This window comes from Elgaria multicarinata, chromosome 21 (genome assembly GCF_023053635.1).
Source record: "Elgaria multicarinata webbii isolate HBS135686 ecotype San Diego chromosome 21, rElgMul1.1.pri, whole genome shotgun sequence".
NCBI classification, from domain to species: domain Eukaryota; kingdom Metazoa; phylum Chordata; class Lepidosauria; order Squamata; family Anguidae; genus Elgaria; species Elgaria multicarinata.
This window is the reverse complement of record NC_086191.1, coordinates 16,005,529-16,019,513: the sequence shown is the minus strand read 5'-3', so window position 1 is coordinate 16,019,513 and position 13,985 is coordinate 16,005,529. Positions and strand designations below refer to the sequence as shown.

Here is a 13,985-nt window from a genome sequence, read left to right as displayed (position 1 = left end):
TGGGAGATTACACCCTTTGCCAAACAATCCCTTCTCCTCCTTTCTTTCTGCAAGCACAAAGGACGCGCACGCTTTCCCCTGTCTTTCCTTTGTCAGCTAAGGATATGTAGAAATGAAATGCAAGATGTCAAAATTACACCTGCTTCTACTTGTCTCCTTCTCCTTCTTGTTCTTCTTTTTTAATCTTCCGATGTGTTAATTAGCTACCAGAGGAAGTCTGTTCTCAATCGACATTGCGAGCGAGGGCACTTTAGAAATATGGTGGGAAGAACGACGGACCCTGGAAGGGGGCATGCGCGTCGGCAGCATTGTCCGCTAGCGCCATGCGGTTCTGTGCCTTCTCTCCTCCCTGGGCTCAGGGTGGCTGGAAGGCTGGGTCCTTGGCGGGCGACACTGTGGGCACGGATTAATTAGCAGCCTCCGATGCCCCTCAGATCTGCTTGGACGGGGCAGCCTTCTGGCAGATACCCGACGGCTGTGATCCGAGAGCTGGCGTTGCATCGGTAGGGCCTGGGGGCTTGTTGTTTCTGCTCCCCTGGAACTGCTGCTCAGCCTGGACTTCGGTAAATCGATCCCAACAAAAGGCACCGTGAACCTCCGCTGGTCTCTCTTCTCCGAAGGACTCTTGGACTTGAAATGGTGGAATATCCCAACTCTTTGAATAATAATAATAAAAATAGTAATTGGAAGGGGCCTATAAGGCCATCGAGTCCAACCCCCCTCCTCCATGCAGGAATCCACCTTAAAGCATCCCTGACAGATGCTTGTCCAGCTGCCTCTTGAAGGCCTCCAGTGTGGGAGAGCCCACAACCTCCCTAGGTCACTGGTTCCATTGTCATGCTGCTCTAACAGTCAGGAAGTTTTTCCTGATGTCCAGCTGGAATCTGGCTTCCTTTAACTTGAGCCCATTATTTCCATGTCCTGCACTCTGGGAGGATCGAAAAGAGATCCTGGCCCTCCTCTGTGTGACAACCTTTCAAGTATTTGAAGAGTGCTATCATGTCTCCCCTCAATCTTCTCTTCTCCAGGCTAAACATACCCAGTTTTTTCAGTCTCTCTTCATTGGGCTTTGTTTCCAGACCCCTGATCATCCTGGTTGCCCTTCTCTGAACACGCTCCAGCTTGTCTGCGTCCTTCTTGAATTGTGGAGCCCAGAACTGGACGCAATACTCTAGATGAGGCCTAACCAGACCTAGTAGAATCATAGAATCATAGAATAGCAGAGTTGGAAGGGGCCTATAAGGCCATCGAGTCCAACCCCCTGCTCCATGCAGGAATCCACCCTAAAGCATCCCTGACAGATGGACAGATAAAATCCATGCAGATTTGCATTGTTTACCAACATAAAAACAGCCCTTGCTGGATCTGAACAAACGTCCATCCAGTCCAGCAATCCATTCGCCACGGTTTCCATCCAGATGCCCCAACGGGAATCTCACACACAGGGCCTGGAAGGCAACCATTAATCCTTGCCTATTGTTTGTTCCTTGCGACCATCACTCTGAAATAGACTGCTTCTGGCACTGGAAGTTCTGCTCCTAGCTTTCATGGCTAATCAGAAGATAGACTGCCTCAGAAAAGAGAGATTCCATGGATAGACCTCACTTTCTCCATGAATATGGTAAATCCCCTTTTGAAGCTACCTACAGCATTGGCCGTGACATCTTGTAGCAGTGGGTTCCATAGGTTAATTATGCTGAAACCACCCACACAGAGCAAATCAATGTGAAAAGCTTAGTTGAGAAACGCAATAAACAGAAACAAGATTTGCACAAACTCTGCTATGTATTTGTGTTTCAATTGTTTTTTCTGTTTTAATTGGAATTTCGTTCGTTTGATTTAGATCGTGCTGTTCCTCACATACCTACAGAAATCATTGAAATCAAAATATTTTCTTTATGGGATGTGGTTGCTGTTGTCACAAAATCGGGGTGTGTTGTGTGCGTGTCCTTCTTCCCTGCCACCTGTTCCAATAAAAAGAGATGAGGTTTGTGAATTTTCTCCGCTGCTTCCTGTTGAATACCAACACATTTGGAAAGTTTTCTCCTGACTTTTGTGAAAGATACTTTGGGTCTGACAATGTCATTATGATCATATATAAGTGGGAATTGGTGTTTCAGAGATTATGAAGAAGATGAAGAAAGGGATCTTGTTTTTAAGCTTTTAGATGCAAAATATATGAGATGAAGAAGAGAGAACTAAAGTAGCCCTTAGTGAGGAGCAAAACACAGGAATTTTATACCTTTATGGACATATTATCAACTACTATTAGATGAAAAGAAGACACCCAACATGCTGCATTTTAATGCACATTAAGGAAGCAAAACCTGTTACTTATACTGTATGCTCTTGGAACAGAGGGGCCCTTTTTATTTTCAGTTCCTTGCTCCACTCACCTCCTTCTCCGTTTCGTCTTTAAGACGGAAGCCGCTACGCAGATGATTGATGCTGATTGACTGCCCTCCCAATTGGCTTTAACTAATACTACAATTCCTCCCCCTGCAAGAAAAGTTTGACAGGGGAAAGAAAAGAGAATTCTGTTCCATAATACAGACCCCTTCAGTAGTCCAGGGCACGACTTGGGCACAGTTTTAACCCAGTTTCATCCTAGTTTAGCCTTGATGAGTTGGATCCGAACCTGTGATTGGCACAGACCCATGAATGCCAGAGCAAGGAGGGAAACATTTAAGGCTGTCCTTCTGCAGCACCCTGAAATCTCCGGAACAGAATGAGAGGCAGTGCGGGGAACAGAGGCCTTCCATTCATGGAACAGCCCACCTGGCTCTGACCCAGGGACTTCCTTCCAAAGAGCCCAGAGTTCTGTCATTTATTCATATATTTGGTTTATAGCCTGCCTTTCTACTCCCCCTCCCCATGGCACTCAAGGTGGCTAACCAGGTTCAACCATATCCCCCAAAACTTCTGTACCCCCTGGGCAGTAATGCTTCTTAGTACAGACATGTTCTTCAGGTAGTAACTCGCATCTTTCCCGACCATTGGCCATGCTGGCTGTGGCTGATGGGAATTGAAGTCCAAACCGTCTGGAGGGCATCAGGTCGCTGACTCCTGCTCTAAGGACTTTTATTTTTGTTTTTGTTTTAACGATGCTACGAAAAGCATATCAGGCTCAAGGACACGCCTTCACCACCCACAAATGGGGCAGTGAAATGGATTTTGTGTTTGTTGTTGTTGTGAATGCAGCCTTGCCTTCAACAGAGGAAGCTTTCCTTCATCACTACACAAACTGCACCTGTCGGATTTCTGCCTGCTACATGATTGTGAAAGGCATGGAAATCATTCCAGAGGAAAGTCATCAGCCTTACTTTGGCCAGAATAGGAATCTGCATTGGGCATCTATATTTTATTTGCGACATATATACTGCTGCTGAATATACTAAAATCTCTCAGCAGTTCACCCATATTGCTTCCTTGGGGTGCTGAGCGCTCCAGAATCACCTCGCTGGATTTTATTGGGCATAATCTGATGTGTGGAAAGCGTGTGTGGGAAAGCGTCACAAAGCACAAGTCCGTCCCTGCAAGCGTAGCCAGTAACTTTTCTCCTGGCCTTTTCCAGATTGCCTCTGACAGCGTTCATCCTGACCCCAGCGAAGGAGATCTCATTTTGGGTGTAACTCAAACCCAGTTCTGGGCATAATTTAAAAGACTGTCCTCTACCAGAGAAGACATTTATAGCCGGGTCAAATGCAAACTTGCCCAGCTCCTTTGCTTGGAAAAGGCCAATTTTGACGGCTCTCTAATGGGCTTTTAGAAAAAGAGTCGTAAACCAACAGCCGCAGCAGCAGTGGAGAAGTCTCTAGCGCCACTCCCCCGGTGCGGGCTTGAGCTTTGGGGCTGGAAGTGGGAGAGGAACAGCTCCAAAGAGGAGATGCCGTTGAGGGTTTGGCTCTAGCGGATTTTGTTGTCGTCATCCTCATCTATAAAGCCCTATCAATTCATGAGGAGTCTTGCAGAGTCTTGCACACGTCAGTCTCTGCCCCAGTGATCTTACAATCTTCATTTTTAAGAGTGCAGGGAAGTCAGTGGAGGGGCAGGAGAGAGAGGCAAGAGTTACAAAGGACAGCATGGAGCCCACACACATCGCACGTACTTATAGAGTCATAGAATAGCAGAGTTGGAAGGGGCCCACAAGGCCATCGAGTCCAACCCCCTGCTCAATGCAGGAATACACCCTAAAACATCCTCGACAGATGGGTGTCCAGCTGCCTCTTGAAGGCCTCTAGTGTGGGAGAGCCCACAACCTCCCTAGGTCACTGGTTCCATTGTCGTACTGCTCTAACAGTCTGGACGTTTTTCCTGATGTCCAGCTGGAATCTGGCTTCCTGCAACTTGAGCCCGTTATTCCGTGTCCTGCACTCTTACAGGCATCTTTCCAGCAACTGCCAGCCAAATGCCCACCCTGGTGTCTCCGGCGTTGCCTAATGCAGGGTGACCATATGAAAAGGAGGACCGGGCTCCTGTATCTTTATCAGTTGCATAGAAAAGGGAATTTCAGCAGGTGTCATTTGAATATATGGAGAACCTGGTGAAATTCCCTCTTCATCACAATAGTTAAAGCTGCAGGAACTATACTAGAGTGACCATTTTAAAAGAGGGCAGGGCACCTGCAGCTTTAATTTTTGTGATGGAGGGAATTTCACCAGGTTCTCCATATATACAAATGACACCTGCAGAAATTCCCTTTTCTATGCAACTTTTAAAGATACAGGAGCTCTGTCCTCCTTTTCATAGGGTCACCCTACCTAATGTGCTTCTGCAGATTCTTCTGCAAGCTGTCACAATCCGCACCAGCCTGACCAATGCACAGTTCAGAAGTTAGCCTTCCATCAGCTTCTGCACTTCCCAAATCTTCTGATGCCCAAAAACACATTTTCAGAAGCATGTATTGAGAAATGGATATTTTGAGAGAGGAAGCGTTAAAAAGGGGCGCATTTTAAAATAAGTAAATGCGAATTTTCAGGCATCTCTCTCTGACACACACACACTCATGAAGAATGGGGACAGAATGAACTTTGATGTAAACACTTGGCAAAAGCAACAGGGAGTGAAAATAGATTGACGTGTCCCTCACTAGGCCAATCTCTCTCTTTTAAGAAAACAACAACGAAAAGCTATTTCAGCTTGTGACCACTGCGACATGGCCACCTCCGTGCGTGAGCATCGCCCCATATGGTGATGTGACAGCACAGGTTTTGAGCCCGTTCATATGTTGAGAAGGGAATAACAGCAAAATTGCAGAAGGAAGCTGCCCCCTCCTTTCCCCTCCTGCTCCCTCCCCCCCTCGCCCAACATGGAAAGCATTTAACTGTTATGTGGAGGTAAACGCTCTCCCCCCCCCCCACCAAACTCTCTCCCCCACACATCTTCTCTTACCCCCTGCAAACCATCTCCCTCCCACCATCTGTCCACACCGTACCGGGCGAAGGCTCCTGCAGAGACAGCTCATCTTCCTCAAACCCACAGATTTTGGGGCATCACAGAACGGAAGAGGAGAGGGAGGAATTAAAAAAAAAATCTGGAAGGTATTCAGCAATCATCAGTTTTAATTATAATGCCAGCACCATCATGTTTTTTAAAATGTATTTGATGGGTGCTGTGTGTGTTTCCCTTTTCTTTCCCTTTTTTTTGTCCCTTCCTTCCTTCCTTCCTTCCTTCCCCCACCCCCCGCCACTCAAGAGAGGAATCCACAATCCACACAATGGTCCCTACCCCCTCTCGCCCTCTGACAAATAACCCCCTAAAATAATAATTAAAAATATGCGGAAAGAAATGTAAATACATTTAGTGGGGCAACAGGCACAGGATATAATCTGGGTTTATTTTATTTTATAAATAGTATGTTTCCCCCTCCGGTGAAGGGGGCTCCCAAACCTTTTTTATTTTGCTCCTTCTTCAGAACAAAGTGGCACTGCTCCTGGGGAACTCCAATCCCCTCCTCCTCTCCTGGGAAAAGAGTCCTATGATTTCTTCCGCTGCCTGCAATGCCAGGATCTCCGCCCAAACCCCAATATCCGTTGCACTTCAATCCATCTCTTGGGTATTATTTCTACCCATCACCACAGGTCACAGAGAATTCCCCGGCTGTAAATACCCATTTCCCCAGGGGAGGGGAGGGTTTTATAACACTTGTAGAAAAGATAACATAAAAGTAATTCCCACACATACACGTACACGCAAATTGGCCTGAAAAAGCAAGTCTTTTTTTCAATTGGCCTGAAGAGTCAAGTCTTTTTTTTTTCCAACTGGCCCTGCCCGTTTCTTCTTTTTTTACAGTTTTAGGCACCATCCCAAAAAGAGAAGGTGAAAGATTGCAAGGTCTCATTGCACAATGGAGGCTAAGACACTCACACACATTTTCACTTTCCACACTGCACCACAACCTCTTGCAAATGCTTAGTAGCTGGTTCACATTAGCCTCTGGTTGCTGATACGCTGTCAAAATAAATTCAGCGGTTGAAAGTACGGTTCAAGGAAGATCACCAATGAACTGATAGGTCCTAGAAACGGAACAACAACAACAACGATTTCATTTTAGGATCCATAATGCCCTTGTCGCAGTATAGTTCCCTTAGGGGCAAAAAACCCCAAAAAAACATTGTGGTAAACAAAGCTTTTTTAAAAAAAAATCATACAAGCGACATGCTCATTTCCCCCCTCAAAATGGCCATTCTTTTGTTCATGGCATAAATATGGAGAAGTGGGACTTGTTCTTGTAAAATGCACCCCTTGGCATAGACAAATAAGCAGGAACGCCGTCTTCGGCTCTGCCCACTTAACGTGCTTTCACGGTCGTCTCACAGGCAGCCATTTTGGGAGAGGCCCAGAGCCCCCTACGGCCGTCTGAGCGACGCCCCATTGTCTGCACACTGGTTAACCAGCGCTGGACCAAGGCGTAGAATGGCCATCGTCATGGCATCAGGGCTGCTCTCACTGCATGGGGATGTACGGCCAGTTGAAGCTGGATCCCGACAGCAGCATGTCCCGGATCAGGGTCTCGATAGGGGTCTTCCCCACCAGGCGGACGAAGAAGAGCTGTTCTATCACGGGGGCCGAGACGATGCGTAGCGACGGCAGGCGTAGGAGGAGGCGCCCGAAACGGCTGGGCTGGTTGGGGTACTGGTTCCGGACGTATTCCTCTAAGGCACACTGGGACTTCTCCTGGACGTTTTCCACGTGGCACAGATCCGTCAGCCCCACCGCATCTGCAAGGGAGAAGCAGGATGTTAGCATGGGGCATTGAACGGTTTGCCAGCAGTAGCCCAGGACATTAAAAAAGAAAGAGAGAGAGAGAGAGAGAGAGAGATTCATTTCTTAGGTGCTAGAAATTATTATTCACAATCGTTTGGAGGTTTTCCGGCTTTTGTGTAGTCTCCCCCCCCCCCAATTCTAAAAGGGTGAATTTCCTCTCCTAAGGGTTCAACTTTTAAGCTGAAACAGACTGGTGTTTTTTGCATCTTGGTCTCTTCCCTTCTGCCCCTCAAGAGCTTTTCTGTAATGGGGGTTCAGCACCCCTGATTGACAAAACCAAGAGCCCTTCTCCGTGAGCTCCTGCCAAAGGAAGTGAGGCAGGTGGCTACCAGGAGCAGGGCCTACTCTGCTGTGGCACCCCAGCTGTGGAACGAGCTCCCTAAGGAGGTTCGCTTGGCACCTACATTATATGCTTTTAGATGCCAGGTGAAGACCTTTTTATTCTCCCAGCATTTTAACAGTCTATGAATACATTTTAACTTGCTGTTTTAAATTCGTAATTTTGCATTGCTGCTGTTTTTATCGGGTTGAGCTTTTATATTGTATTTTATAGTATGGTTTTATATTGTTGTTTTATACTTTGAATGTTTTTAATTTTTGTGAACCGCTCAGAGAGCTCCGGCTATTGGGCGGTATAGAAATGTAATAAATAAATAAATTAAAACCACGGCAAGATTAATCCAGTTGCGGACACATTTCGAGCAGACGCTCTTTCCTGAGACGACACGTCCTGGGTGCTCAGGGTCAGTTGCAGAATTTCTAAACTCATCTTCAATCAGTTCCATACAGGGCTGGGGTGGGAGGGAGGGTGGGGGCTAACTGCAGTAGTTAATCATATTTCGAAGAAGTCATTAGCGAAATGGGGAGGGATCAGCACTTTATCTCTAGGACATACCAAGTAACAGTCAATGCATTGTCGCAGTTTCATTTATTGCTGCTGATTTTTTTTTTAAATCAATGCTTTTGTTGGTTTTCTGCTGTTAGAAGAATTTCAACAAATATAACCAATCAGCTACTGCGATACTACACGGTTTGGGTCGTCAGTCCCTGTTCCCCTTTTCTTCTCAGTCCTCGGTGCGTTTCCACAAGAATTAACGATGGAAGACGCCGTCCCAGAAAGAGACGTTAGACGGGGGAGGAAGGAGAACCTTAGAGGCAAACTTTCCATTGAAACAGCTGTGGGCTTAATTCAGATGTTTTGTAACTGGTTTGTAAATGTTTTGTAAATGTTTTTGTAACAAGGCAGGGTGGCACAGGAAGAGACTAAAATGGTGGCCATGGCATGCTGCATGGCTGGGGGATGTTGGGAATTGTAGTGCAACGCATCCAGAGGGGAAAATGCAGGCTGGGGAAGGCTGCACTAAAAAGCTCAGATGCAAAGCGGTCTTTGCGAGTTAAAAGTGCTCAAGGCAACCCCAAGGGATTCGAACTCAGAACCACAGGCTGCACTGGTTTTCCAGTCAGCTATGCCACGGAGCAACACCAGCTGCTGCAATCTTGAACTTGATTCTTCCATTCCAAGAGGCAAGTAAGACGCTTCAGGATGTTGAACTTGTGAGTTGTAATTCCAGAGCAAGCCACCTTCTTTACAGAGCTGTGGAAGGTGCTGAACACCAGCAGCACCTTCCCTGGGGCATCCAGTGGGGATTTCAACTCACAGGCCCCAAAGCCAGGCTCACCCCCAGCTCTCCGGACACCTACCCCCTCTGAGCTATGGGGGAGACGCAGCTTGCGAAGAGGGGCTGATACAGCAAACCTCAAAGCCACCCGCTTCTTTCCTCCAACCCACACACTTCTTGCCCCGTCACTTTGTCCCCAAAAGGTGCAGTCAGGATCGTGTCACAATGCAAAACTTTCTCTTGTGAAACAGGTCTCCCTGAACCCGTTCTCCACTCCTTCCTCCTTTCCCGGCCGTGGGAGTGAGGAGAGAAAGTGGCCTCTCACTGAAGGGCATCAATCCATCGCCATGAGGAGACTCTCAAAGGGAATGCCACGCCATGCTTTACAACTGCTTCTACACTCCTGATACATCAGAACACTTTTCAAACTTGTTTCTTAAAAAAAAACAACCTCTGAGCAAGTGCAGAGTGCCACCGTGAAAGGGAGAGCTCTGGGCATGGCTTGTTCCTTCCAGATGGCTTGTTCCACCTCTTCCTCCTTCCTTCCAAAAATGAGCCTTGCTCCTTATTTCTGTGTGGGTCAATTTAGACCTTGCACCTAATTGCCCAGGCCTCTGCCTCAGTTTCCCTATTTTGCACCCGCCAGGCCGGCCGGCCTTTGCCAGATTCCTGTCTCGCCCTCCTGATCGACTGCTCCCCTTGCCGGAAGGGGCACACACACGTGCCCTCCAAGCACAAGACGTCAGTTTCCTCACCTGGCGTGAAGAGTGCGATGGCTTTCAGGCAGGAATATTCAGCCGAGTCCACATGCAGCGCCTTCAACTTTTCCACCTGCTCCTGGAAGACCCGGATGTGGTCCATGAAGGCCACCACGCGGTCAGCGGACATCGGCGAGGCGTGGAGGCCGGCAGCGGCCAGGAGCGGGGCCACGTGCAGCGGCATGGAGCACTGGGCCGCGTTGAGGACAAAGAGTTCGCTCCAGGTCATGCGCAGCAAGCAGACCTGGTCGGCCAGCTGGAAGTCGGGGAAGAAAGGAATGCACTTGGCCCACTCGATGGCGCTGAAGAGCAAACGGGCCGCCAGCTCACAGATGTTCTCAATGCCCATGATGCTGTTGGGCTGCAGGCACTGGGCGCCGTAGCGGGAGGTCGGGTAAGGCTCCGCCCGCAGCAGGAGGGAGATGAAGCCCGTCAGGTAGGAGTGGCAGTTGTAGGGGTCTCCGTTGGTCAAGGGGTACTGGCCGGAGCTGGGCTGAGTGTGCGCCATGCGACCTCGCTGTACGGCTGAGGAGAGAGAGACACACGTACAAAGTGCATGACGGGGAAAAGGGCACGGCCGAATTAGCCTTGAATGCCAGGTAGACCCTTGAACACACAGGCCCTTTCGTTACACCTACGGGTTATCCTGAGGAAACGGAGGGATAAAACACAGACTGAGCAGGTGTCCTACTTTGCAGGAGGCAGTCCTCTAAGTGAAGAAGCGCCTGGTTTACCGAAGCCTAAGGAAGGAGAGCAGAGCAGGGGCCTTGGATTTAATCACCCACCAACAGCAGCAGCTGGACGGCAAACTGAGCCAGGACACGGCTCAGCCGGTCTGCCTTCTCTGCTACGGCGAGATGTATTGTATTCCTATTTACACTGTATTCATTATTTCTCATTTTGCAACTTACGTATCAATTTGCCCATGCCAATGTGATGCAAATTGGTGTCCTCTTTTCCGACGATGCCTTTCCTCTTATTTGGTCGTGTGTCAACGGCCACCCTAATCTAGACTAAAGCCCGGCCTACATATGCAGCAGAGACAAAGAAATCAAGGGAGTCATTATTTCCATGGATAACTTCCAACTGCATTCAGCATCCCCGACCGTTGACTTGGCAACAGCTATCCATGCCTTTGATACACCCCGTTTGGACTACTGCAATGTGCTCTTAGTGGGGCTACCCCAGAAGAGCCTGTGCAAGCTTCCACTGGTGTAAGATGTGGCTGTAGTGTTAACCGGTATCAGGGCTGCATTATGCCTGCCCCGAGGGATCCGGACTGGCTGCCAGTTGCTTCCTGACTGCAGTTCAAGGGGTTGGTTTGAACCTTTAAAGCTGAGGACCTCGCTATCTAAGGGACCGCCTGTCTTGTGATAATCCTACCCGGTTATTAAGAACTGCAGGAAGCATCATTACCCATAGAGACGCGTCTGTCAGGCACGTGTGAAGGGCTCTCGCCCGTGTCACCCCCAAACTGTGGAATGTACTCCCTCAAGAAACACAACTGCCCCCCACTCCTTGGGCTTCTAGAAAGGCCGAGAAAGCTTCATCTTTTTAATCTCGCCTAATGCTCTTAACTGTATTGTTTTAAGGTTTTATTGTTTTGAATAGCTGCGCACCACGCTGATGGCTTTTTTTGCAAATAAGGTGGTATATAAACAAAAATACTAATAATAACAACAACATTCATTTGAATGGAAGTTAATTCCACATCACTGAGCATCATTGCTGATTGGGCTGTTCTGGAATCTATTTTCTTTTAGGCTTAGGTCTTATGGGTAAGAATGTAAAAAGCGCTTTGCTGGATCAGACCAAAATCCCCCAGAGTCCCGCAACCTGTAGCCAAGCGGATGCTTCCCAGAAGACAAAAGCAACGTCTGAAGGTTACACAGGCACACCTTCCCCATGACAATTCCCAGGGCTTTGCCCTGGCATCCGGTGTTCCGAGATAGACTGCTCTTGAACACAGAAGTTTGATCAAAGTAATAAATGCAGAGGAGCTGTAGGCAGGAAGAAGAGAGGCAGGGGGAACAGAAGATCAAGCAGAAAGGATTTATTTTTATTTTTTTTGCAAAAGGAAGGGATGAAAAAATTAGAGGCATGGGCAGAGCTGGCGCTACCATTCGGCCAACCAGGCAGCCGCCTAGGGCACAGACCTCAGACGGGCACAGTACTGACCTTTAAGGGTCACCTTAAATAGCATACATACTTAAAGGTGTGTGAAGTAAAAGGTTTTAATGTTGCCAATGGCAGAGGTATGCATTGTGCCCTTTAGTTCAAAATGATTTGCGTGCCAAAATATTTTCTTTTGTATTTGCGAAAGATAATCAAAAATTGATTATTACTTATTCTTGCAATTTAAAATAAATCTAACAGTTTCAAGTTTTGTGCTTATTTTTTTCTACAAAACATCTGTTCTTAAAAATCAAAGTTGGCAATTTTTTGGGAGGGGGGGTGCAAGTAGCTCACCTTGCCTAGGGCGCAAAATAGTCTGGCACCGGCCCTGGGCATAGGAGATACATATGAAAGGACACTTGGTAGCAGAGACAGAGTAAGAGTGAAAAATAGTAGGAAGATTGGAAGTGAAAGTTGATTAAAATGGAACATTTTAAAAAAATGGAAAAATAAATAAATTTGGCAGCAGCACAATACAATGGGGAAATCCAAGCACAGCCAAGAGGGAGAGAAAGGGAAAATTGTAGGATTCTTTTTAGGAGGAAATGAAGGAAAACAGGAACATGGAAGGGAAGGAAGAGAGTAAGAGGGCAAATATCCAAAGAATGATGGGTACAGGGGCAATTAAGGAACCCCTTCTCATTTAAGAGATCTTTCTCTTTCAACGTGGAGTAAAAAGACAAGATCTTGCACGTGCATCAGAAAGGAAAAGAAAGAAGGAAAAATCTTGAAGGGAGCAGGTGGGATTAAAAAAAAAGAAGGAAAGGGAGTTTGTGTCCTAGTACCACGAGGTTGGTGAAAGATTAAGGCTGGATGAATTGCAATAGTGATTTTAAAAACCGGGAAAGGAAGAACGGCAACTTAATAACTGGCACATGGAAAGTGAAGACAAAATTGAGAGGAAGAAGGAAAGGAATGAGGAGAGAGAGAGACAATAAAGGAATGGCAGAGGTAGAAATGGAGGAGAGAGAAGTTGGGGGAAGTAAGGTAGAAAATAGAGGAAATGTGCAGTAAAAAGTGGAGGCGAGAAAGTTGTGGGGGAAGGAAGGGAAGTAGGAGAAGCTGAGCCAAGAGGGAAAAGACAGAAGAAGCAAAGAGGAAAGGGAGTCCAGCAGGAAAGAACGAAGAGAAAAGGAAGGAGCTGGGAATGAAGAGAGGCAAGGATGGCATGGATAGAAAGCGGAGGAGGAGAAGGGGAGGGAAGAGCCCAGAGAAGAGCAGAGAAGAGAACGCTCAAGAGCCACCAGGGAGAAAGAACCGGCCGGGAAGAACGAGCGGGTCAGCACGCCTGAGAGAGGGAGCCGAGGGGCCCGCAGCCGGGGCAGACCTGCCGGGCCTCCTCCCCACGACCCACCTTCGCGGCGCATGCCAACCTTGAGGCACTTGGTGAGGCGGCAATGTTGGCACTGGTTCCGGTGGTGCTGGTCGACGGGGCACTGGCGGCTGGCACGGCAGGTGTAGCTGAGGTTGCGGCGGACGGAGCGCTTGAAGAAGCTCTTGCAGCCCTCGCAGGTGAACTGGCCGTAGTGCTTGCCGCTGGCCTTGTCGCCGCACACCAGGCAGTCCACGGCCGCCGACACCCCCTTGCTGTCGCCGTTGCTTCCCCCGCCGGGCTCCTGCGTGACTGGGGCAGGGGCAGGGGGAGGAGGGACCCCTGGGGGACCCCCGGGAAGCTCCTCCTGCCAGGGGGCCACCACCAAAGCCATCCTACAAGGGCGGGGGGGGGGGGGAGGAAGCACTTGGCCAGGGAAGGAGGAGAGCCAGGAGCAGAGCTGGAGTGAGAAGAGCGAAAGGAGGATGAATAGCAAGAGAGGATAGGGAGAGAGAGAAAGGGAGGAGGGTTTAAGAGGACTGGGGTGGAAGAGGAGGAGAGACGGAGGGATTGGGGAAGATTTGGGGCAGGAGGGTGGGGGGAAACAGCTGTAGGAGAGACGGGGAGATAGGCTGAAAGAAGACCAAGGAGGCAGTGGAAGAGAAGAGGAGGAGGATTAGGAAGGAGGGGAGCAGAGGAGCAGAGACAGGTCAGGAGGAGGAAAGGAAGCAGCCAAGGCGGCGGGTGGAGGATATGAAGGGTGAGCGGGGAAGGGGACAGGATACGAAGTGGAGGAGGAAGGAGGGGGGAGAGGAGCAGCGCGGGGGGGGGGAAGTGGAGGGTGGCCGTGGCTCA

At 48.6% G+C, this 13,985-nt stretch overlaps 1 protein-coding gene across 1 annotated transcript; it reads right to left on the bottom strand.

Annotated features, from left to right (window-relative positions):
* Nucleotides 1-6,403: 6,403 nt before the first annotated feature.
* On the bottom strand, nucleotides 6,404-13,637 carry LOC134412048 (COUP transcription factor 2-like). The gene is made up of 4 exons (XM_063145814.1): nucleotides 13,173-13,637; nucleotides 9,641-10,168; nucleotides 6,950-7,220; nucleotides 6,404-6,515 (listed from the first exon to the last, which is right to left on the bottom strand). The coding sequence occupies exons 1-4, from the start codon at nucleotides 13,522-13,524 to the stop codon at nucleotides 6,485-6,487; spliced, it is 1,182 nt and encodes a 393-aa protein (XP_063001884.1). The 5' UTR covers nucleotides 13,525-13,637; the 3' UTR covers nucleotides 6,404-6,484.
* Between the last annotated feature and the right edge of the window lie 348 nt (nucleotides 13,638-13,985).

Coding starts and splice junctions, on each gene's coding strand:
- LOC134412048 (XM_063145814.1), bottom strand. CDS start 13,524: ATGGCTTTGGTGGTGGCCCCCTGGCAGGAGGAGCTTCCCGGGGGTCCC. Junction 7,221..9,640: donor CATCGCACTCTTCACGCCAG/GTGAGGAAACTG, acceptor TCTCCCTTGCAG/ATGCGGTGGGGCTGACGGAT. Junction 6,516..6,949: donor TGGCCGTACATCCCCATGCA/GTGAGAGCAGCC, acceptor TTCCGTTTCTAG/GACCTATCAGTTCATTGGTG.